We start from the raw sequence: 26,317 nt of genomic DNA on the forward strand, positions 1-26,317 counted from the left end.
ATGGGTGAATATAAACGGCTGATCACATTTCACCCAAAAAGCAAAATAAAGAAATAAGAAATGACATTTTGCTTAAAATATCATGGGGAAAAAAATTAAAAAGAAGCTATTTTCAGGGCCATTAAAAATTTGCATGACAATTAAGCCCATTTTCCTTTCTTATTACTGTAATGCATCCAGAGACATTTAACTTTTTAATTAATAAAAAAAAAAATTATTGCGATTCTTTTTAGGTCCTCATTATCATGTTTTGTTTTATTAAAAAAATACAACTCAGCATAAATAAAGGCAATATAACAGAAACTACAGTTGATCAAAAGCTAATAATTAATCAAATCATTGAAATGTAAAATTCAAAAATGAACATGCAAATATTTTGTTCAATTATTTAATTTATTAAATTATTTAAATATTAAATTAAACTCTCAGTGGGTTTGGAAAGCCCTGTATTACAGTAGGAAAACTGAGAGAAAGATGTGACTAAATTATTATGAAAATAATGTTGCGATGTAAAACAAATTTAACTTAATTTGCTTTGACTTAATAATCGTTTATATTTTCTTTTGATTTTGGTTTGAAATATGACCCGGAAGAGTTCCTGACAGCCTGGGATTGTTTAGTCACCAAAGGCACGTTTACCAGCATGGAAATCAAACGACGGGGTAAATAAAAAAAATAAAAAAAAAGGTAATTACAACCCAGAGGCATCCTGGGAAATTCATTTATTAATTTATGATGCCCTAAGGTGATTCTCATTTCCATGGGTTTGAACTTGGCTTAAAAACAGCTCATCCTAGCAGGAGTCGCTCTTGTTGCGTGTGCTTAACGCCTGCTGAGAGCCGGATGATTGATTTTGTGGCACAGGCTGAACTGTTTTTCCCAGTCCGTAAGATTTGTGCTGTTTGTCATGATTTGCTGTGTGCTTTACACCGCATTGGTAAGTAACTCGCCTTTGCAACTAGCGTTTACATTTTTCAGTATTTTCCACAAGACAGTCGCTTTTCCATAATTTAGCTACAATAATCAAACTTGACTTAAAAAGTCTCTCTTTCATGTCAAGCATTACTAAATCTGATTCATTATTTGAAATAAAACTGAATAAATAAGTAAATAAATATATATATATATATTGATATATATGTTAGATGAAAAACTTAAACTAAATTAAAATGATAAATGTTGCCTTGGCGATTAACTGAAATAAGTTTAAGCTGAAGCACTGAAATTACTAACTGGAAATAAATAAAAACTAAAACTGAACTGAAAATAAAAAATAAAAAATGAAACCTAAATAGCAGTATTTTTTATTTTTGAAAAGCAAAGACGACAAAAGCATAAGAAAATTACTAAAAATGAAACTAAATTTAACAATAAAGCTAATTCAAAATATCAATAAAAACTATAATGGTGAAATTGTAGGCATTATATTATTATTATTATTCTACTCACTTCCTATATTTTTTTTTGTTTAAATATATTTTTATGTATTTTTTTCTAATTTTTATTATTAATTAATTTTAGTCTATTTACTTAATTTCTTTGTTCAGTGAATTGGTTCGTTCAGATGGTTAGTGTGAATTAAAACTGTTCATTGAACTGATTCATTTCAACTATTTATTGAGGCAATTATAATTCTATATGTGTGTGTGTGTGTGTGTGTGTGTGTGTGTGTGTGTTTCTAGTTGCATTTAGTGTGCTTTTATTTAGTGTTGTTGGATGAAAATGATGCACCAACAAACCCAGTGAACCTGCCAAATCTGACAAAAATAAACTCTTCACAGGATTTTTACAGAATTTGCTTTTAAAAATCATCACCACAATGGCCAAAACCGACCACCTTAGACATTTTTTATGTATCCATTCTCACCCCTGCCTCCCTCGCTGCTTTTGCTGCTTTTCCTGCTTTTCCTCCTTCTCTCCTCCCTCCCTCCCACGAGACGGGGACCGGGTCCGGGCTCCACGGGGACTGCTGGAGCTCCTCAAAGCGAAAGAGGCCCGGCGTTGAGTCTGATTGAAACGAGAGAAAACGAATGATTTGGCGACTGATGTGTTCGCGTGTTCCCTTGATGGCCAGCAGGGGGTTAAGGGCTACCTGAGCAGGTGGCATGCTGGCGGCAGCGGTGGGCATCACTACGGGATCCATGAGCGTTGTCATCGTGTTCTCGCTCTTGGCGCGGAGCAGCGGGTGAGGATGCTGAAGGCCAGCCGTGATGGGCTGATTCAACATACCGTCCAGAAAGTGAGGAGCGTATTTGGGAGTTTCCAAAAATGGAACTGATGGGAAAGAAAATAAAAGATTAAAGGAGAAGAGATTACATAGAGATGGGCTCTGTTCCAAAACTTAGTGAGCTGCCTTGATGTCTACTGTCTACATAGGCATCTGCCTTCTGAGGAACTTCAAAACCAAGCAATTTGGAAAGAGTACACAGGCAGAAACTAAGTACACGAGAAGCACTAGTTTTCTAGCTTTATATACTATTATAGAATATTTTCGTTTAAAATTGTAGTAATGTTATATGCCTTTGTATTTTTGCATATTTCTATTTAGCCTTAATTAATTTCACTTCAATTATTTCAGTTATCGTAGTTGCCAAAGCAACATTTCTCTTTTTTGTTCAAGTTTTTTTAAGTTCAAGTTTTTCCTCTAATATTTATGTTATTTTATTTAACAATAAAAAAAAAAACTTTTATGAAAAATCACTAAAACTAATGATGCAATACTCTTAAGAATAAATAATGCACAAAACCCAAATATTGAGTAAAATAGACTCAATTAATGTTTTAATTAATTAAACAAACTGCTGTTCATCAGTACTTTGTTTTTTTACACTGTGCTTGTCTCAATTTTGGTTTCTCTGTAAAGGACACATGAGACTAGGTACCTTTCTAGACAACAAAATCACACCAGTGATGTCTTAAAGAGTGGCCTGCATAGGCTAGACTTTGGAAGAGAGCTTTGGTATACTCATTTCTTTCTGTCATAAAGATGCACACTCACCAACATCTGCATCATTGTGATTTTTGATGATTTCTCCAAGTTCAAAATGGCCCGACATCACAGCAACCTGTAAAAACAGCATTGCAATGTACTTTGCAACAATGCCATCTTTAATTTGAGGATATGAGGACACGCTGCCTTCTAAGAAACCAGCACTTGCTACTGTGTGTTAATTTTTTATCTGTGCACTTAATGTGAATGTCTTTTTGTTTCACTAGCCTTTAAATGTTTAGTACAGCGGTGACACATCCCACATGCATTTATAATAAGTCATGTGATTAGAACTGATAGCACACAGTGACCTGGAAGGGGGTTTGACCATGTTTGTTCTTCATCTCCTTACTGGCTCCTCGGTAGAGAAGGACCCGAACGCAACTCTCCTGAATGGACAGAGGAGATGTTGTCAATCATTAGTCATTAGACTAATTAGCGTAAACTAAAACCATTGAAACATTTTGTTAATTGTAATAAAGCTGAAATAAAATAAATATTAGACAAAAAAAAATCTAAAGAAATTAGCAATGTTGCATTGGCAACTAACAGAATAATAAAAAAAATTTAACCTAAATTGTAAAATAGATAAGCACCTAAGAAAATTACTACAAATTAAAATAAACTGGAAATATAAAAATTAAAGTGAATTCAAAATATGAATAAAAATTATAACAGTAGATAAAAATAAACAAAAATAACACGACACTAAACCAAAAATACAAAAATGAAAGATAACTCAAAATGTTAATAACAACTACTAAACATTTTGTTTATTGAAATAGTGAAATAAAACCTTGTTGTAAAGGGCACATATGTGAAGGGCAGTGTTTCCTGATGCATTCTGGGTAGTGGTGTCTGCACCATAGAACAGAAGGTGTTCTAAGTGTTGGGCAAATCCATGCTGGCACGCCTACAGTTGAGTGAACAACACACAGAGTTAAAGAAATAAGAGGACATCTGACTTATTGGGGAGAAAGTCCGAAGAACAGGGAAAAACTAGAGGAACAACCTAAAGAGGACAGTAAAGACAGCATCGCATTACAGTCACTGCGTGATTAGAGGCTTGGACATCACAAGAAACAGGGCTGGACGCCTTCCCTTTGTGGAGGTTATTATTGAAAATAATATCGCTGCATCTTGTTGAACCTAAAATATATATTATTATTCTCTTTTTCATATAAACAGCTTAAAAATTCAACATTTGTATATTATTACTTAATTATGTTAATGTGATGCATCCTGAATAATATAAATGTCAATAATTGATATCTAATATCATCATAATGTGCATACAATACACAAAACATCTTCTTTCAGCCAATGCAAGTAAGTGCTTTGGGGTCCGACTCAGTCTTGCTCAACACTGTATGTGTTCGAGCGAGTGACAGATCTTGGCCAGTTAACAGACGTGGCAGTTCCTCCTTCAGCATAATTTGTAAAATAAGATCTACATATCTGATCAAGTGTGCCACACACGTCCTGAAAAGAGAAGCCAAAGCATTTCGGTGGCTGGCCTCAGTGTGTGTCATAAACCCCGCCTCTCCATGTCATCAAACAGCCAAACTAAAAAATCCAATTCTACTTTAATGTCATTTTAGGAACTTCTTATCAAGCAGACATACTGTACATTCAATGGTTTGTTCTTCCAATAAGTTTGGTTTTAGTTGCTATAAAAACGTCATGATTGACAGCCGTGCTTGCCATTGAGTCTGTGGAAGCGGGACCTTGAATTTGTTTTTAATTTTATATTTTCCATTATCATTATTTTTATTTCAGTTTTAGTTTGAGCTATTTTAGTACATCAAGTTGAAACTAAATAAAAATGTATTGTTTACTAAATATTATTTATTATAATTTATGATAAATGTTTTATTTTATTTCAGTTAACTATATTATATTAACAAAGTAAGTAACACAATTAAGTCATTTTTTAATGGTTTTAGTTTACTACAATAATCCTGCCCTGCTCTCTAGAGATTCAGTACTGGTCATTAAAAATCCCATGTTGTTTGTTTGAACTTCATTAAATTCCTCCTAAATGTTCTGCGAATGGGCCAGAAGCTCAGAATGAAATCTCTGCCTTAACTCAAGATATATATATTTCTTTATATATTTTTCAATTTATTTTCCCCAATTCATAACCACCTATATATAGGTGGTTGTGAATTGGGGAAAATAAATTGTATTCATATATTTGTTCAGAAAAGAGGAGAGAATTAAAAAGAGAACCTTTTGTTTAATATCAAGCAAAGACAGACATTAGAAGACGATGAATGAAATGAGAGATGAGAGATGGGTACCTGTGAACTTCAACCTCTCCAATCGTCTCTTCATGTCTGATCTATGGAGAGAGACACAGAGAGAGAGAGAGACAGGGGAAGACTATGGATGGTGTCTGACATTTGATTCAAAAGCACCCAGATGTTGTTCTTCATGTGTTGAAGGCTTTTATGTGCTCAGCTGTGATTGGGTGGCAGGGATTCATGTAGTTTCAGGAGCACATTGCACAGGAACATCTGTGAGTCTCATGACACTGGTGGTGTAGTGGTTATATCTCAGGGTTGATATGCTGGATCGTTTCTAGCAATGAACTTTCACTGTTGTGCCTTGAAGCAAAGCACTTAACTCCAGGTTGCTCCAGGGGGACATGAACTGAACTAAGTACTGGAGGATGTTTCGGATAAAAACATCTGCTAAACCAGAAGTTCTCACAGGATTTTACATTAGACAACATGTACAGCCCTGATACAACAATCTTGAATGTTGATAGTTTAACCCTGCATTCAGCAGCAGTGTTGTTTTAGTATTATTTATATATTCTAATAAAGATGTTTTTAATGTTTTAATTTTAGTTTGCTTTAGTAATTTAGTTCTGTTCTTTTGTCATTTCTCTCTTTTTAAAGGGGTCATGTTTTTTTTATAATTATTTTAATATGTTCCTTAAGGTTCATTTATAACGTTAGTAAAGTTTTTTGTAGCATTTTTTTTTTTTTTGACCCTCTGTCTGAAATGATTTTTTATTATTATGTTTTTAAGGCGCGGCTCCTTTAAGGATTGTCATTAAACAGTCACTGTTATGATTGGCTAAGGTCATTGCATTGGAAACAGTATCAACGACCACTCGCTATTCTCCTATATTTTAAAAACTAACAAGCCTAATTAATTTCATACGTTTAGTTGCATTTTACTCTATCCTCATTTTTAGTTTACAACCCATTAAGTTTTTCATTTTGACATTTTTGTGTGTAATAATAAGGTGATTAGACCTGATGAGTGTGGAAAAACATCTTCAACAGAGGATAAACAGAGTCTAGTTGCTTACGAATACAGACACTCAGTGATGACCAGGATGAAACACTCAAGCATGTGCATGTGTTAAGAATCACAAGAGCAACGAGCATGACAGACTGACAGGAAAGAGTTCAAATGTTGTTATTTAAGCACTATTTGAATTTTTTTAATAAAAAAATTCCATATTTGAATGCTTATGACTATTTCTAGTCATCTAATGACTATTTCGAGTCATTTTTCTATTATAATTTAATGTGGGACATTAAAGATGTGCAACAGAACCACAGTCTGGCCTTGGAATGAGAAATGTAGGGATGCTGATTGGATTAAAGAGAAAATTTAGCGGCCATATAGAGAAATGAAAAGAGAACCAAAAAGAGGGAATGATGTGTGATTATAAACAAAAACCCACCAAAATGGACACATGCATGCACACATATAAACAAAGAGTCCAGATATGCATTATTCCCTTGTGTTTAAGACTGTAAACTAGTGACACAAACCTGGTGTGACTCGTCCCAGCCGTTCTCATCTCTGACTCCCAGTTGTGCTCTATAGTACAGCAGAGTTTCACAACAGGACGTGTCGCCCCCTGTCAGCACTGAGTGGTACAGCGCCGTCAGACCACTGCGGTCTCGATAATCCGGAGAAGCACCCAAAGACAGCAGAGCCTGATAAGTGGGATAGACATGAAGAGTTAGGCACATTAAGATTTACAAACAAACCTCATAAAAAAATCCCAAATCAATATTTAGAATTTGTCACCATAAATTTCCTCAGCAAATCATGATCATGATCTCAAGACAAAGGAACTTATTCAAATGAATTTTTTATAGTACACTGACATGACTAGCCTTTTAGGTGTACAACTTATTTAAATGTTACATTTCATGTAGTGTGTAATAGAGCTGTCTGTGAATGTAAAAGGTCTGCTTCAAAGATAAATGGAGTTATTGTCTCCCAAAAGACAGAACTGAATCTGAAGTGTCTGAAACGAGTCGTCAGTAATTCCAGTCTCACTTCCTGCTCGAACCTATGAAGGTTTGTAACAAATCTGCATAATGCCAGCCTGTGGTCTTCATTAACTGCCCGCGGACAACATCTACTGTGCCCCTCAAACACTGCAGTTGTAGCTGAGACGGGAAGAGTTTGGTTCGTGTTATCGGCATGCTGAGAAGATGCTGTTTTCTGCGCTATGAAAGCAAAAAAGATGCACTTCCAAAAGATGTGAACTCGCACTCGAATTTATGAGGAAATACAGACGCCATCATTACTGTTCGTATCACTGTGAATTAAGTGCTGAGGAATATCTGAAGCTGAAATTCAGATATGGCAATGGGTGTTAGGTTTCCGACACAGGCTGTAAGTGGTCGACCAATTACAACAGACTGAGCCATCTGACCAATCAGAGCAGAGTAGACCAATTACAACAGACTGAGCCATCTGACCAATCAGAGCAGAGTAGACCAATTACAACAGACTGAGCCATCTGACCAATCAGAGCAGAGTAGACCAATCAATACAGACTGGGCCATCTGACCAATAAGAGCAGTGTAGACCAATCACAACAGACTGGGTCATCTGACCAATCAGAGCAGAGTAGACCAATCAATACAGACTGGGCCATCTGACCAATAAGAGCAGTGTAGACCAATCACAACAGACTGGGTCATCTGACCAAACAGAGCAGAGTAGACCAATCACAACAGACTGGGCCATCTGACCAAACAGAGCAGAGTAGACCAATCACAACAGACTGGGCCATCTGACCAATAAGAGCAGTGTAGACCAATCACAACAGACTGGGCCATCTGACCAATAAGAGCAGTGTAGACCAATCACAACAGACTGGGCCATCTGACCAATCAGAGCAGAGTAGACCAATCACAGCAGACTGGGTCATCTGACCAATCAGAGCAGTGTAGACCAATCACAACAGACTGGGCCATCTGACCAATCAGAGCAGAGTAGACCAATCAATACAGACTGGGCCATCTGACCAATCAGAGCAGAGTAGACCAACCACAGCAGACTGGGTCATCTGACCAATCAGAGCAGAGTAGACCAATCAATACAGACTGGGCCATCTGACCAATAAGAGCAGTGTAGACCAATCACAACAGACTGGGTCATCTGACCAATCAGAGCAGAGTAGACCAATCAATACAGACTGGGCCATCTGACCAATCAGAGCAGTGTAGACCAATCACAACAGACTGGGCCATCTGACCAATAAGAGCAGTGTAGACCAATCACAACAGACTGGGCCATCTGACCAATCAGAGCAGAGTAGACCAATCACAGCAGACTGGGTCATCTGACCAATCAGAGCAGAGTAGACCAATCACAGCAGACTGGGTCATCTGACCAATCAGAGCAGAGTAGACCAATCAATACAGACTGGGCCATCTGACCAATAAGAGCAGTGTAGACCAATCACAACAGACTGGGCCATCTGACCAATCAGAGCAGAGAAGACCAATCACAACAGACTGGGCCATCTGACCAATCAGAGCAGAGTTGACCAATCACAACAGACTGGGCCATCTGACCAATAAGAGCAGAGTTGACCAATCACAACAGACTGGGCCATCTGACCAATAAGAGCAGAGTTGACCAATCACAACAGACTGGGCCATCTGACCAATCAGAGCAGAGTAGACCAATCACAGCAGACTTGGCCATCTGACCAATCAGAGCAGAGTAGACCAATCACAGCAGACTTGGCCATCTGACCAATCAGAGCAGAGCAGGCTCTCAGAAAGGAGGGGTTTAGAGAGACTTTATTAAACCGATTTAGACACTGTTGGAAAACAGGTGATGCTGCAATATTTATTATGAGAAAATTAGAGAAAATTATGAGAAAAGTGTTTTTTGACCTTGGTTGCATGTAAACCTGTTGTATGAGACTCCAAAAAATAAATTAGGACCATTTAAAATAGCATAATAGGGACACTATAAGAGAGAAAAAACTACTTTGCATCTCAAAATATTTAAAAGCATTTTGTTCAGTCATGCTGTAAATGAACTGCATGTGTTTGTACCATCAGTGTGGATTGGTTGTGTGCTCTGACTGCTTTGTGGAGGGGTGTGAGTCCGTCTCTGGATCTGAAATCCACATGAGCTCCGTTCAGCACCAGAACACGAATCCCTTCCACGCTCAGACTCCCCTGAACCGCCAGAGTCAGAGGCGTCTCTGAGAGACAGATGGAAACAGACACGGACATTACAGCTACAGAACAACAGCTTTACTTAAGAACAGGCAACACAGTAAATGTTAAAATGGCAAACACGAAAGGATTGTCTCGGTTAGAGAAGTGACCAATGAGCTGCAGGATTACTGTGACATCATACTGCCTGTGAGCGACATACTCAACTCTTGCTTATTCTTAGCATCAGTGTAATTAGTGCGCTGAACGTCACATCAAATAAAAAGCATCCTCTCAATGAAAAAACACAGCAGATGATGAGAATAGACTCAGAGGAACATAATGAGCTTTGAGTCTGTTAATGAAATGAGACGATTCTGACGGGGCAATGTTGGCAGCACAATGACGCTCATCAGAACTGAAAATGCCAAAGGTTTAAACATATTCTCCATGCAATATACATTTATTACATCAGTGGTTCTCAATTCCGTTCCTCGTACCGTCCCGCTCTGCACATTTTGCATGCATCTCTTATCAGTTCAGAGATTTGCTCAATTCGACTGTAAGTGCCCCGCGAAAGTGGAGTTCACAAGGGTATTCTGCCGTCATAAGTGAGATTTCACTCTGAAAGGAGCGTACGTGTTCAGTCAATTCTGCTAATGGCATAGGGAACGAGAGAACATCGATACGCCAGGACCGGGATTGAGAACCACTGTACTACATAATATATGCAATCTAGGCCAAAAAAACTAAACAAATCAAAGTTCCAGGATCACACTGATTGCACAAATAATTAGGGCTGTCAACTTTAGTTGTTTAGTCCAGTGGTTCTCAAAGTGGGGTCCGCGGACCCCTAGTGGTCCGTCCGTGAACTATAGCCAGGGGGTCCGCGAAATAATTTATAGCAGCCTACCGCCTTTTCCGGACTCTAAGTCGTGTTTTCTTTATCATCTGAAAACATGCTATTTATTCCAAAGTGACTTATATAATGCATTTAACGTCAAATAATACAAAGTAGGCACTTTAAAGGTTTCTATGGATAGATAATCTATCTGTAGCCTATTTTTTATGTCTGTGCATCAAGTAGACTATTCGCTGTGTTTTGGTTGATTTTGGGGCACGTGCGCCAGAAAGGAGACAGAGACGGCATGAACCCGCATCCTGCTGTTTTCTTTATTGTAAAAAATATTTATAAATATTGTATTCCATTGTTTCCCCTACTTATAAGCTATATTTGTGTACCTCGAATGTGTTCAAATATTGGAATTTAACATCTATGCAAAATAATCCTTGAAACGTTTCTCATTTAAAGCCATTGCTGTTTGGAATATGTGATTGTGTTTTGATGAACAATAATCATATACATTTAGGATTTCCATTTTGTATGTGGATCATTCATTGTCAAATTAAACTGTCATCTGCTTGACAAAAAAATGTATGCCACTGCCCACTGACATGCTTTTAAAGCTTTTTTTTGGGGCCTTAAAACACCTTAAAATGCACGTGTAGATCAAGAAAATCTAAAATTCCTCGGGGGGCATGCCCCCGAACGCCCCTAGCAAGATCACTTTTGGGACCTCAGTAGGCTATTTACAACTTCCTGACCCTGGGTGGAGACCATTTGTGCAAACATATTTCATTAGCCGCTCCCACATTAAATATGGGCTCAATCACTGTTATAAATATGAGGGGGTCCTTGGAAATGTTTTCCCCTGTAAGGGGTCCCTGGCTCCAAAATGTTTGAGAACCCCTGGTGTAGTCGACTAATCGGTCGATGCCGTCTTGGTCGACTGACATTCTCATTGGTCGACCAGTTGCATTATTTATTAATTTTTCACCAATAAAGAAATTTTCATTGATTTACTCCTTGATATTTATTCCTTTATAAGCAGTTTTGCTGTATTCATTCAGTTAGAACGCTACTTGTTTTGGCTTTAGTCGACAAAATGTCCAAGAAATCTAAATCTTTTGTCTGACTGCATTTTACAAAAAAAGACGACAAGATCTGGAGTGCAAGCTATGCGGCCTAAAGCTAACTTACCATAGCTCAACGTCAACGACCAATAAGTCACCTAAAGCGGTAAGCGAGATATATATGTCTAATGTCTAAAAGTTTATATATTAACGGTGCGCGAATGTGACTGTCACTATAGACCGAGGACAGAGCTCCTCACTTTGCAGTTAAAAAAATCACTTAATTTTCAAAGAATTGTATTATTATTATAGTTTTATGTATTATTGATGTTTTTTCATTGTTGTTTTATAAATGCTTTATGACAATTGTTTAATAAATGTTCAATCAAAATGCAAAACATCGCATCTTTTTTTCCTTTCTTTTTTTTTTTTGTCGACTGATCGTTGCGCAGGACAGGACTTTGGTCGACTAAGCAATTCTTTGGTTGACTACAGCCCTAGATAATATGATTGCGCTTTTGTCCTCATGAAATTTCATACTCGTGAGTTTTATAATCAAAGCTCTGCAAGCTGCATTTAAAGGGATTGTTCCCATAGTTTCCATAAGGAAATAAAAATACTATGGAAGTCAATGGCTACCAGCATTCTTTAAAATATCTTCTTATGTGTTCAACAGCAGAAAGAAACTCATACAGCACTGGAACAACTTGAGGGTCAGTAAGTAATGACACCATTTTCCTTTTTGAGTGAACTATCCCTTTAAGGGTTTGTCTTGGCATATTAAAAGTACTATTTGGACACTCACATACAGTAGTTTAAGTTTTGTGTGTGTCTCACCTCCGCTTTCAGTGTCATGGTAGTTCGGATCCAGTCCTTTCTCCAGAGCTTTACTCAATTTCTCCACAGCTCCACCGTGAACATAATCCAGGAACTTCTTTAGATTGGCCTGTAGAGGGAGACACACACACACACACACACACACGGTCAGACACTTCACTTCCTTACTTCAGTCTGTTCTGTCAACACATCCGTCTCTACTGGAGATTTCATTTTTGCTGTTATACTACAAGATCTGTTTTTGGTGGATATTAATATTTTTTGTCCTGTATTTACCTTGGTGTGCAGCTTCGTTAGTTGTTTCTCATCTAGGTTTGTCTGTTTGTAGACTCGTGTCTTATATCTGAACTGTGAGTTTAAGACACCAGGAAGAGAGGGAGGGGATAGAAGAGAGAAACTGGTGAAAGCTTGTTCAGTTCACAAGTTCTGAGAAACAAGAACTAAATGAGTCATTAATGTAGATGGTCGGGTCAAACTGTGCACATCAAAGAAATGCTCAACTTTTGGAGACATGACAAATATAATAAAATAAAACGTAAAAAAATTAAATGTGAAATAAAATCATTTAATGAATTAATTCAATTGATAAAAAATAACATAACAAAAATTTATATAAAATATAAAAATTAAATAAAACAGCAAAAATGTAATACAAATAAATAATTACTAATATATTAAGAAGACTGATTAACAAATAATAAACTGTTCAAACCTTAAAGTATAAGCCATTAAGAAAATAAGTCAACTATACAATGAATGTAACAATGGTTTGATAGTTTAGTCCATTTTTGCTGCTGTTTCAATAATTTTATTTTATACTGTAACTGTTTAAATGTCTAAAATGTCCTAAAATGCCATTAAAAAAAACATGTAATGCATTTTAAACACAAATAAGTATTATTTTTTTAAAGGTATTCGGAAACACTTGAAGGTCCCATTAGTTAACTATAAATTAGCAATACAGTTACAGTATTTATTCATATTCCTTAACATTCATTAAAATACATTATTCATTGTTAGTTTGTGTTAGCTCAAGTCCATGAAATAGTATTAAAATATACAACTCTTGAAATGTTCAATAATTGATTAATAAATGTTTAAATGAACCTGCTTTTGAAGTACTGTTAGTTAATGTTAACAAATGGAGCCTTATTGTACAGTGTTGCCAGGTTTTTTCCTCAATTGTCACTAAAACAGCAGGTTCCTGTTGTGACAGCTTGCCCCTGTAGGCTCGGCATGAGCCAAAAACGATTGAAATGTTCAAGCTTTTTTGTAGCCGAGACTTTAAGGTATGTCTGTACAGAAGGTTATGAGGTTCTGTTGTCTAGTGTGTGTGAGCCTGTGATCTATTATTCGCTACAGCACCTCCAGGTAGGGCACTCCCTTCTCCAGGGACTGGGAAAACTCTCGAAGCAAGCGCTCCTCCTCCAGGAACTTGGCATCTCGTCCGTCTCCAGCTGGCTGGAAGAGGCCGTAATTGTAAGCGTCCCACAACGACTCGCTGAGAGAACAAATAATCTGCTGCTTCGCACTCCAAACGCTCGCGTCGGGATCAAACCGCAAACACTTCTACAGACGGCGAAAGAGAAAACAGGTTTGAGAGAGAGAGTAAGGACAACAGATTGAACTGGATTTAAGGTTCAAAACGACTTCAGCTTTATCGACGGCATCTGTCACATGCTTCAGACCTTCATTTTGACTCATACCTCAAACAGAAGTCGTGTTTACAGTAGGGCTGTCAAACGATTAAAATATTTAATCGCGATTAATCGCATTAATGTCATAGTTAACGCGATTAATCGCACATTTTTATCTATTCTAAATGTCTCTTGATTTCTTTTTATCTCTTATTTTTTCTCATTTTAATGCTCTTATCAACATGGAAAAGTGGATCGGCTTGCTTTGTGCAAATGTTTTTTATTTTTTGAAAACAACATTGGCATACTGTGTTCAATTTCACACTAACATTCTCACTTGGAGCAAATAATCTCTCACACAATGTAACACTGTCCATCAATAAAAGGGTGAAAGAAATACTGATGAGGTAACGTTACTGATGTAGAAACGCATTAGCTGTGTGTGTGTGTGTGCTTGGCCATCAAGTTCAGACTGGACGTGCTGCGATGATAGCTCAGTTCACAACGACAAAACACACAGATCACTTTGGTCTTGTCAATTGAACCATTTGGCAACTTTTTAAAAGTAAACTTTCCATTCAGAATCTTATTGGCATTTCGGCCTCTCGCGCTCAACATTCATCCACTCAAAACGTAACGTTCAGACGAGAAGCGCCGCGTCGCGCAGCACCTCGTATTTAAAATTCGAACACATTATTCTCTAAGAGTGTACACACACCGGCGGCGCCATTCAACGTTTTTATTGCTGGCCATAAACTGAGAAAGTGCGCGTCCGATATGCTAGACGCGCTCAGTTGTCCTAGACGCGGCTCGGCGCTGGGCTTCTCGTTTGGCCGGATCGCAAGCCCAAACAAGTGTGTGCGGCGTGTCTGTTGTTTTGTTTCTGGTCTAGCTAGATCCGGTGTGGTGTTGTAGTTTTAATAACGTTATAGTTGTTGCAAAAGCATGTTAAAAAAACTACAAAGTTTGCTAGGCGTTAATCTCGCGATAAAAAAATTGACGCCGTTAAAATGGGTTTGCGTTAACGCCGTTAATAACGCGTTTAACGGACAGCCCTAGTTTACAGTAATGCACTTACAATGGACGTCTAAGGGTAAGACATTCTGCAGGGTTTACAGGCAGAGTGTGTAACCTGAAGACTTTTATTTACATTACATGTATGCAACAATGTGTGTGCAAAGTTTCAAGAGTTTTTGAGCATGTTAAGGGCCACTTAAGCCCCTGAAAATATGAATAATTAAAAGAAAAGTCATTTTTCAGTGTTTTGGTCTTGAGGCGAGACACTACAGGTGAATAGGGTAACATTTTTAAATAATAGATATCACCATGAAACTTCCTCAGTTGATTACTTAAACAAGTTCATAAAAAAAATGTATCACAAGTTTTTGAAATGTGTATGTTTAATTATGCAAATTAGGCATTATCTCATTAAATATGCGGAATTTTGCATATATTTTCGGTAGATAGATCTGAACATATGATAAAGCCAGGTGCAAAAAAGCCAGTGCTTTTTTCATTTTGATTACACACAAGATGAAAAAAGATGTTCAGAGGGATTTCAGGATGCTTTCATTACCTAGGAAATCAAAATTTACTGTCCATAGCCTTAAAAAATCGATTTTCGCCATATTTTTTTAATTCAAATGTCACATAAATCAGGCCAGGAATGATTTATTAACAAATCCCTCTGAACATAATCTTCAGAATACTGCTAAGTGTATAACTGGAAAGTTTGGTGTACATAGGTGCTACATAGGCTGAGATGTTTATACTGGAGAAATTATCAAACTAAATTACTAAAACTTTACCTGAAATTGAAGAAACAGAAAATATAAAAATATAAAATAAATAAAAATCTAATTCAAAAACTATGATAGTATATCAATAATACTAAAAATAACACTTCTATTACTGTATAATGAAATGCATTACTGTAAACACGATTTTTTTTTTTTTTTTTACAAAGCTGCAATAATTTTCTGTGGTGCACAAAACCATGTCAGATTAAACATTTGTTTGCTTAAAATCCTGACACCTGTTGAATATGAAATTGAAGCGGCACAGAAGAGCCTCTGTGTTGTTTGCATTTGAACAGTCGTTTTTACAAGCCATTTCAAAAGCTTTAAAACTGACACACTGAAAACAATAAACCATCCTGCATATTAAAAACCGACAGCAAAACTTCAGCACTATGAAGAGTGTGTGAGCTGCTTTATCTGGGGATTGTTAATGTGCCGCGATTGAGCGTGTTAAGTGAGCTGCTAATTGAGTCAGGAGTTTAGATGAGTTTAGATGAGAGCGATTTTGACATTAAATCAGGTCAGAGCTCCCACACAAATCATGAGAGGAAACTCGAGCTCAGTGTGTGTGTGTTTACTTAAAATGTCCCAGAATAGCTTCACACACACACTAATATCAAACACACTAAATATTCTTTCATTAAGGATTCCCATGTCCCACCCTTTCTCCCCCTGAATTAAATTATTTTTTTTAATTTTCTTTTAATGTCTCAATCCCTCCTACGATAACCTTGGGAGACACAATAGATCCAGAATATATTGAAGTGTGTGTGTGTGTGTTTCTTTGAAGCTTTCAGAAACTTATTAGGCACATTTACTGTTGTACAGTTTCTTTGTTTGTGTGTGTGTGTGTGTGTGTGTGTGTGTGTGTGTGTGTGTGTGTGTGTGTGTGTGTGTGTGTGTGTGTGTGTGTGTGTGTGTGTGCGTAATTTTCCATTTTTTTGTGCGTCAAATTACTTTTAAGTGCCCAATTACCAATATGCAGAATACATTTTAAATAATTATGTCTATTTAATTCACGTAATAAAAAAATGGAAAAAAAACATTACACTACAACTATAAAAATAAAGTACTAATTGTATAATAATACCACATTTATAATGTCATATTTAAAACGTATTAATAATAATGACAGCTAAAAAAATCGTAATTACAGCTATAAAAACAAAATATTAATTATGAATATGTATAACTATAACAATAATACTGATAATAACAACTGAAAAAACATATAGAACTATAAAAATAAAATATTTATTTAATTTATTTAAATCAATTGATTTGAATTCACTTTATTTGACAACAATAACAAAAAAACTATATTTATATTATTATATATATTTATATAATTAAATATCAAAAATAGTAATAACTGAAAAATCGTTACACAACTGTAAAATAAAACATTAATTATAAATAATTATTATTATCAGTATGCGTGAATCTCGGTACGCAAAATTAACCAATTAAGTAGAAAAGTAGTCGAGATGATTATCGGCCACTCTCTCGTGCAGTTTGAGAGTGTGTCTGAATGTGTGTGTGAACAGAAATGCACAGACCGTTTGTTTGATATCCGGTATGCCGATGCGGAAAACGATCACAGGGAGGTGCGGGTCCTCTACAGGCGTGACCGTGGTCATGCTCCGCTCCATCACACGCCGCCGGGCCTGCTGATTGGTCAAGACCGGGTGATACAGCGGCTGATTGGCTGTCTGATGATAAAGCGTCGGCTGACTGGGTAAATGTGGGATTCCTCTTTGGGCCGGATTGCCTGCCCTCGGTTGTCTCTCTCCTCTCTGCCATCCAATCACAACGGCTGCCGGTTTGGATCCGTCCCCCTTGCGTCCGCCCCGGTTCTGGTGTTCCTTTTCTCCCATATCGATCATCCCATTTTGTTTTGCTCTCTTCAATCTCTCCTCCTCATCCTCCTCATCCTCACCCTCTTTGTCTTCGGCGCTGCCAAAAAAACGTTTGGTGTTTCCCAGCATCCTTTGCTGCACCGTGTCAGCAAGCAGTGTTGATGCTATGCTGTTGGGTCATGGTGCTTATCGACATCCACCTTATTGTGAGACAGACTGAAGAGGAAAAGAAAGAGAGAATAATCCTCAGAGGGGTGATGCATTGATGTTAAAATAAATTCCGGATTGATATATGGAGTCAATATAAAGCTCCACCTTGAAACCAGGATATCTTTTAACTTAGACCATTAATAATCCACATAGAACTCCTTAGCAGTGCACTAACAACCACTCTGAACACCTTAGCAACTCCCTGGAAACAACACTGCGGTAAAGCCTGCAAATAACAGCTTGTTTTAGTAAAAAAATATTTTATTTAATAAAGATCTGCAAGATAAGAAACTATGTGGGACTTTTTCCACCATTTTACTTCTAAAAATAACAAACTCCAGCTGTATCTCCAGGGCTAACGGACTGGATTCAATTTGCGGAAGACTGAAAGTTTAATTCGGGCTAAATTACAGTATGATTTAGTTGTTCTCTGTGACTCTCTATGTGCTGGTGGCATCCATGTGCATCTCTAAGAGGATCTTATTGCTCTTAGCATCTTAATGTTACTCTTCGCCATCTATTTGTGAGCCTGAAAAGACATAATCAAAATAAAATCAATGCAACCTTTGCTCTGCTGGAATAATTGTGGTTCGCTTTTTAAAGAAGATACATGGGATAGAAAAATAGTTAGAAACGCTTGAGTAATGAGCACACTTCAGTGCTTTAATACTAAATTACAGAATAGGTATCTCATTTATATGGAATTCATTATTTTAGTCATCAGGAATAACCAGCGTTTAAAGAAAAACTTGGTTTTAAAATTATATAAAATAGGTCAAATCCTGTTCACTAAAATATATTGATCAGTAATCAAAAACTTTAAATGTTCATTGCCTTTCTTAAAGATTAAATTTTTCAATTTAACCAGCTTTTATTTTTTGAGTGTTGCAATTATTTGTAAAAATGTGTACCGGTAATATGGTCTGTCATACAGAAACACTTTTTTTTATCTTAAACTTAAATTCAAACGCACCATAAAGGAAACAACTGGACATTCAAGAACAAACAAAGTTTTTTGACGAAGTTAAACTTGTTTTTCTTGTGTACTGAGCATGTACTAAATGAGTGTCTTCAGTGATGGAAGACATTAAGCGATTCATGAAATAGCGTGTGCTATACAAATAAATTGGCTTGACTTGCAGATTACATTGGTTGCATTCAGCGTGTGATTCGGGTCATTGTCCTGTAACTGTGAAGCATCCGCCCGCTGCATTTCTGCTGATTATATTGTTGTTTAATTGCACACGAGAGGGTCACTGACTCAATGAATTTATTTACATCAGCTTTCAGTCAGCATAATTTGTCTCGGCTTTATTTTACACGCTTAAAGAACATAACTCCACAGATGCAAAACATCTCCACCTCTCCCTCAATGCCTGTCATCTGTACAGTAAATACTGTAGATGGAAATGACGTCAGTGGCGTCCACATTAAGAAACTGTCCTGTAAACCTCCAGAGATCTCCATCAGCTCATTACTGGCGGCTCATGGTGACTGATCCACCCGTTCACAGCCTTAGATGGTCATTTACCTTTAATGAACCTGTTCGTGGATCATTAAGTGCACATTCCCCACTGCAAATACTGCCGTAGCTCTCAGTATTATTGGAATACTATTTATAAATCAGCCCAGTGTTTTGACCAATGCCTTAATTATTACTGTATTTTAATAATTTGGTTTTGGACTGTTTGATTAATCTTTATATAATTGATTGTTTCTGGCTATGTAAATAGATCTCTGTTATAAAAGATGATAAACACACCACATGCTTCATCCTTTGAAAAGCCAGAAAATGCATGAATTTTCTGTTCCCTCATGATAAAGTAAAAGTGTGTGATTAATCTGAAATAGATCACCACAATAATACACTGTTTTTAATAATAGGCAGTTTCTGTGAACGGTTATACAAAAAAATACCACAAAATAAGCAATACTCTGAATATCCTTCAAAGATTTGATGCCACTAACCTTGGTAATCTATGGCAAATCCAGTGATAATTCATCCTCAAAAGCATCCATTGAATCAACCCACTACCCAGTGATGTAAAAAAAAAAAAAATAATAATAATCAGATTGATCAAGAAAGTTCCATATTTTATATGCAATATACATCAGACGGTCAGAAAGAGATTGTGGCGTCTGACGTTGAGACTAATATCATATTGACTGTTTAAAACAGGCTATTAGGAAACTTGACTGGTTACACGGGTGCCAATTCAAGGATGAATCAAGCCAATGAGACACAGATGGTCTCGTTCACAAACCCTCCAAATCAGTTGCTTAACCCATATATAAAAATACATTGATGGCAATATCAAGTTGAGTTTCTAATACAGGCTTCCAATGAGTCTGGTGATGGATGCATGTATGGATGGATGGATGCATGTATGGATGGATGGATGGATGGATGGATGGATGCATGTATGTATGGATATATCTGCATGTATGGATGGATATATGCATGTGTATGGATATACTGTATGCATGTATTTATGGATATATGCATGTATGGATATACTGTATGCATGTATTTATGGATATATGCATGTATGGATATACTGTATGCATGCATTTATGGATATATGCATGTATTTATGGATATATGCATGTGTATGTATGGATATACTGTATGCATGTATTTATGGATATATGCATGTATGGATATACTGTATGCATGTATTTATGGATATATGCATGTATGGATATACTGTATGCATGTATTTATGGATATATGCATGTATTTATGGATATATGCATGTGTATGGATATATTGTATGCATGTATTTATGGATATATGCATGTGTATGGATATATTGTATGCATGTATTTATGGATATATGCATGTGTATGTATGGATATACTGTATGCATGTATGTATGGATATATGCATGTGTATGGATATACTGTATGCATGTACTTATGGATATATGCGTGTATTTATGGATATATGCGTGTATTATGGATATACTGTATGCATGTATTTATGGATATATGCATGCATGTACACTGCCGTTCAAAAGTTTGGGACACTTTGATTATTCTAAGCATGCGCTGCAGTTTATGTCATCTGTCGCTTTAAATGCTCGAGCCCTTTAAAGCAAAATGGATTCTGATTGGCTGTCAATGTTTTTATTGGTCATCAGCTGGAAAAAATAGTTCTGAAAGTGATTCCAACGATATAGTTCCTCTGTGCCGTTGTCGTTATAGTTGTGCTTTGGACTCTTTTACATTTAGAACGATTTTATAGAAGTATATTTTTACCATTATCGTCCTTAGTGTGAACGTGCCTTAAGAATTACACATGGATCCATGCACGAATCCCCTCATATTAACCAGCTAATAAAACAGGACCAATGAGAATGCAGAGAAGTGTTTCTCCCTCGCCTGATTAGCTCTCCGCTGTATAATTGGCAGTTGACTGGGGCAGGTGGGGAAAAATAGAGCACTGGCCTCATTTCACTCTCTAGAGACGATTCAGAGAGAGTAATGCAGGCGCCACACAGAAACCAGCAGCCCAAGGACAAAGTGGGAAGAGCGGTGATACGAGACCAGGTCATGAAAACAGCAAAAATACTGCAGAAACCAGTCTGCCAGGACACCGGACACGAGACAAGGCCTGTTAAACAGTACTATATCACAGAGAAACAAATGCAATTCAGTTAGTAGTCCAATAAAACCAGTATTGGGTCACATAAATAACTAAATACAGCAACAACAAGGCTTTTCCACTCGCATTTCTCCACATAATCCATCACGTCCGAGTGTCCATTCAGCTCGCTCAGTTTTTGCGAAAAGAAACCCTTTTACACACACCTCCTATCGTATTGTACTTCATTCTCTCACATACATAGCGCACCACCCCCTCCTATGTAGGACAGGGTGAATATAGATATATTTCCAGTGAATCGGTCCCCAGAAACTTTAATTGGAGAACTGCCATGGAACAGGCTGTCCCACTTTTATAACCCGTTAAAAAGAAGTGGAGCAACCAGGTCCGGCATTGGTCCCTTCCTCTCGCTCACGCTCTTTGTGTCTCTCACCGGCCATCGCTCCATTAGAAAAGAATGACAGCGCAGATAACGGACCGTTAAACCGAGTGTTAGTGTTTTTTCTGCACTCTTTCCCTGGAGCTCAGAGTGAGACTGTGCCATTGAGAAAAGCACAAAACCACTTTCTGTTTCTATAATGAACCTGCTAGTGTTCATGATGCAATGTTTTAAACCCCCAGGGATCATGAATGAGTGAAATGAGAGGCGTTCCCTCCTCTGTACACTTGTTTGCAGGTGATAGAAGTGTTACGTGGGAGGCCTGAAGATCATAAGAGATTTGTTGTGAATAACCGTGAGTTGCTCAAATACATTCAAATACAGGCCACAGCTTAATAATATAGACTTCCATTCAAAAGTTTGAAAGAAGTCTCTTCTGCTGAACAAGACTGTATTTACTTGATCTACAGTAATATTGTGAAATGTTATTTAAATTTAAAATAGCTGTTTTCTATGTGATTATATTGTAAAATAATTTATTCCTGTGATCAAAGCTGAATTTTCAGCATCATTACTCCAGTCTTCAGTGTCACATGATCCTTCAGAAATCATATAATATTCAGATTTGCTGCTCAAGAAACATTTCTTATTATTATCAATGTTGAAAACAGTTGTGCTGCTTCATATCTTTGTGGAAACCGTGATACATTTGTTTTCAGGATTCTTTGCCGAATAGAAAGTTCAAAAGAACGGCATTTATTATAGGTCAAAATGTATTGTAATATTATAAATGTCTGTACTGTCACTTTTGATCAATGCAATGCATCCTTGCTGAATAAAAGTATTCATTTCTTCTTTTAAAAAAAAACTTAATGACCTCAAACTTTGAATACTATATTCTAATTTACATAGCAAAGAAAGACCTTTGAGGTAAACAGAACTAAACTTTATATTTCTACTTATTCCATTATCATTTGAATGCATACATTTAATCTTAAGTCTGATAACTTATTAAAAGTTAAAGCAAACCTCTGTCTGTTAAGCCAAATATAAACCACGTCACATTCAGGAACAGCCCTATAAAGAGCTGTGACGTTGCAGAATCGTTATCAACCATCATCTTACACCTAGTAATTCAGTGTCAAACATCCTGCCACTATAACCAAAGTCAGACTTTAAAACAATCCAGATGCGAGAATGCATATCAGAAAAATACAGGTGCATGTTACAGTATTTATCAACCTGAACAGAAAGGCACAGAGACCAGTGTTGCTACAATTAACACACCATGTTGTCCTACAAAAACCACACTATACATGTGAATCAGAGTATCCTGCAACACACAACCAATCATAAACCATTAATGCCTTCTGAATAATTGCTTATGACATAAAATATGTATGCACTGTTTAGTTTCAGACAACATAAAACATATTTTTAGTTTACACATTTCCTTCTATTTTTTTGTAATACATTTTAGTTAGAGAACTAAAGATAGCTAGAGTGGATTTACATGCCAAAATGTATATGAATTTATAATTTGATGTAAAACTACTATAGCATGCTTGTTATATATGAATTGTTCAATCAATGTTTAAACATCCTAAATAATAAAATAATAATATTAAGTCAGGGATTATGGAACTACTGTAAAACCTCAAAACTGGCAATTAAATACAAACCCAGATTAATGTTTGACCAGTGTTAAACTGGTACAAGATAACCCAGAGTAATTTTAAAACAGGAAATCACATGTGAACAGCCCAAATAATGAGCAGAAGCAAACGAGGAGGAAACCCACAGCCGTGACCTCGTTCAACAATATTCTGGAGGTCAGCGCTCTAGAAGAGAGGAGGAGTACGAGAGAAAACTGGGACGAGGAGAGACAGAACGCAAAAAACGAGTGTAAAAGCTGGAGAGAAAAAACACTAAAACACAACAATCTGACCACACCACAAACGTCACAGACTGATGATGATGCTCTCATACAGAAAGCTCAGAAAATCCCTGCTACACTGGTCAAGAATATCAAAAAGATGAAGAGAAACTAGATAGAACAAACGATAGTACGAACGATAGATAGAGAGAGAGAGAGAGAGAGAGAGAGAGAGACACAGATAGATAGATAGATAGATAAGATAGATAGATAGATAGATAGATAGATAGATAGATAGATAGATAGATAGATAGATAGATAGATAGATAGATAGATAGATAGATAGATAGATAGATAGATAGATAGATAGATAGATAACGAACAATAGATAAAACAAACTAACTACAGATAGAACAAACAAACAAATGATAGAACGAACAAACAAATGATAGACAAAAAATTTACAATAGAACAAACAAACGCTAGAAATATCAAACGAACGAAAGTTAGAACGAACAAACAATAGAACGAACAAATGCTAAAACTAACAAACAAACAAACAATAGAATGAACGAACAAACGATAGAACGAACAAACAATAGATAAAGCAAACAAACGAAATATACAGTAGATGGAATGAACAAGCGATAGATAGAACGAACAATCGAATGAATGGAACAAACAAACAAATAAACAATAGAACAAACAAACAAACGATAGAACGAACAAACAAACGATAGAACAAATGAACAAACAATAGAACAAACAAACGATATATAGATAGAATGAGCGATAGACTGAACAAACGAACTAATAAATGAACGATAGATAGGAGCAAATGAATGATAGATGGATGGATGGATGGATGGATGGATGGATGGATGGATGGATGGATGGATGGATGGATGGATAGATGGATGGATGGATGGATGGATGGATGGATAGATAGATGATAGATAGATAGATGTGCTGTTTTATGACCACATGACAAAGTGAAAGATAAACAGGTTTTGACCATAAAAATAGTAGCATAAAAAATGTCTTTACAATATCAAACAACTTGTGCACAACTTCCATTTGACTTCTGAAGTCATGATGCTTTGCGAGAGAACCAGACCAGAGAGAGAGACGAGAGCTGAAAGATTATCACTGAACAAACACTCAAATTTGGGTTTGTTCCTCACACAACCCTATCATATGACTTGGAATATAGCAAAGTAGCCATGAACTACTTAATTAGTGCTTTTTGGATCTTGACAGTCCCTGCTTTAAAACATAATTCATGTACACAGCAAGAATGCACTTCATACACAGCTCAAGATCACACTGCACCGTGTGCTCATTTAAACCACAGATAAATCAAACAGCTAATTGCGCTCAAACTGTTTAAACACACACAGATTCTCTCGCTTTACAGATTTCCTAGATAAGTGTTTGAGTGCAGAATTATGTTCTCTGCGTACAGTGACCTACCTTTGCTCTCAGCAGGCCTCTCACACCAGGAAAACAGCACACACACACACACACAATCACCCACTCACTATCAGCGCAATTTAGAGCAAAACACACACTGAAGTCAAAAGTGCTGCATTTGCAACTACTGCAGTTCACAGTTCTGCCAAAGCACACCAGCACAACTGTACGTGCGCAAAGCAACACTTTCCCAAAAGTCCTCTATTAAGCATCCCGGGAGTCACATGCATCATGCATCCAATAGTTTTTCCTGTAAACACTATTATCTCTGCTCTCTCTAAGCATCATAACGGATGAACTATCCAAGTGGGAATTCATACCTCAATGTCCAGCCCGAGCTTCCTCATTCCAGCACAGAAGAGCCGCTTTGCTCCAGAGATGTGGTCAGAACAGGGTCCAGAGAGACACAACCAGAGCAAACGGTCATAAAAACGCCAATAAACGTGCACATCCAGGCGTCGCGTCCACGCAGGATCACCTCCAGCACTGGAACAATCTCTCTTCTGAGATCTCTCTCATCCCGCTGTCATGCACTCAAACACTCCTCCCTCCAGCCTCGCTCTCCACACACTTACACACACACATACACACACACACGGCCTCTCGGATGCTAGATCAAACTGGCTCGCATCTGAGGCTTGGGTTTCATCCGGATCTTCTGTGGCTTTGTGGGAAGAAGTCATCTGTTACACTCGGAAACCACTGAAACCCACGCGAGATAACATACAGTTTCACATGTATAATGCAAGACATGTATGCATGCATGTGTGTGCTGAGCTAATAACATACTGTGACACTCACACACACTCTTGAACATACAGTAAGTGGGTCATGGACTGAAAAATGAAAGGATAAATTAGCCTGACTGCGAGTGTTCATGCGGTGAATTACAGAAATCCTCACCTGTCCTCATCACGCTGAGATCAATCGCCGTCTCTCACACACAAGGTCTCGCACTCAAAAAACACCTAAAACACAAGCAGTTACACAGAACGACTGGCTTTCATCAGATAGACAGAATAAATGAAGAAACCAGACAGTTCCAATAATACATCACCTGCTTCAGAAGAGCCTCTTCTAAATCTGGCCTGTTTGCCAATTCCTTCTTATTAGTGGCATTTACGTTTATTTGAGCTTCACTAGTAATAGTGCTCGGGAGATGTGATGATCGCCAAGGAGAGTTTTCATTTTGTTTTATTTCAGAGTTATATAAATAACCATAAGTTATAGTTTGGTTTTAGTTTAGTTAACACTGCTCCAGATAAGAAGATTTTGTGCCGTTTCAAAAGATGCA

The 26,317-nt window shown here is 37.1% G+C and overlaps 1 protein-coding gene across 1 annotated transcript in view; it reads right to left on the bottom strand.

Moving 5' to 3' along the window:
- The window catches only part of LOC306992827 (SH3 and multiple ankyrin repeat domains protein 1), a 57,249-nt gene extending 31,158 nt beyond the window's left edge, over nucleotides 1-26,091 (bottom strand). The window contains exons 1-13 of the mRNA XM_079602048.1: nucleotides 25,927-26,091; nucleotides 25,344-25,725; nucleotides 17,179-17,694; nucleotides 13,549-13,752; nucleotides 12,460-12,531; nucleotides 12,184-12,292; nucleotides 9,328-9,479; nucleotides 6,787-6,954; nucleotides 3,786-3,902; nucleotides 3,301-3,378; nucleotides 2,999-3,065; nucleotides 2,093-2,274; nucleotides 1,868-2,007 (exon numbers count right to left, since the gene is read on the bottom strand). Coding sequence (XP_079458174.1) covers nucleotides 1,868-2,007; nucleotides 2,093-2,274; nucleotides 2,999-3,065; nucleotides 3,301-3,378; nucleotides 3,786-3,902; nucleotides 6,787-6,954; nucleotides 9,328-9,479; nucleotides 12,184-12,292; nucleotides 12,460-12,531; nucleotides 13,549-13,752; nucleotides 17,179-17,607 — 1,718 coding nt within the window. The 5' untranslated portion in view covers nucleotides 17,608-17,694; nucleotides 25,344-25,725; nucleotides 25,927-26,091. The remainder of the gene's footprint in view (nucleotides 1-1,867; nucleotides 2,008-2,092; nucleotides 2,275-2,998; nucleotides 3,066-3,300; nucleotides 3,379-3,785; nucleotides 3,903-6,786; nucleotides 6,955-9,327; nucleotides 9,480-12,183; nucleotides 12,293-12,459; nucleotides 12,532-13,548; nucleotides 13,753-17,178; nucleotides 17,695-25,343; nucleotides 25,726-25,926) is intronic.
- Between the last annotated feature and the right edge of the window lie 226 nt (nucleotides 26,092-26,317).

The sequence above is a fragment of the Phoxinus phoxinus genome, assembly GCF_949152265.1.
Source record: "Phoxinus phoxinus genome assembly, chromosome: 24".
Taxonomy (NCBI): domain Eukaryota; kingdom Metazoa; phylum Chordata; class Actinopteri; order Cypriniformes; family Leuciscidae; genus Phoxinus; species Phoxinus phoxinus.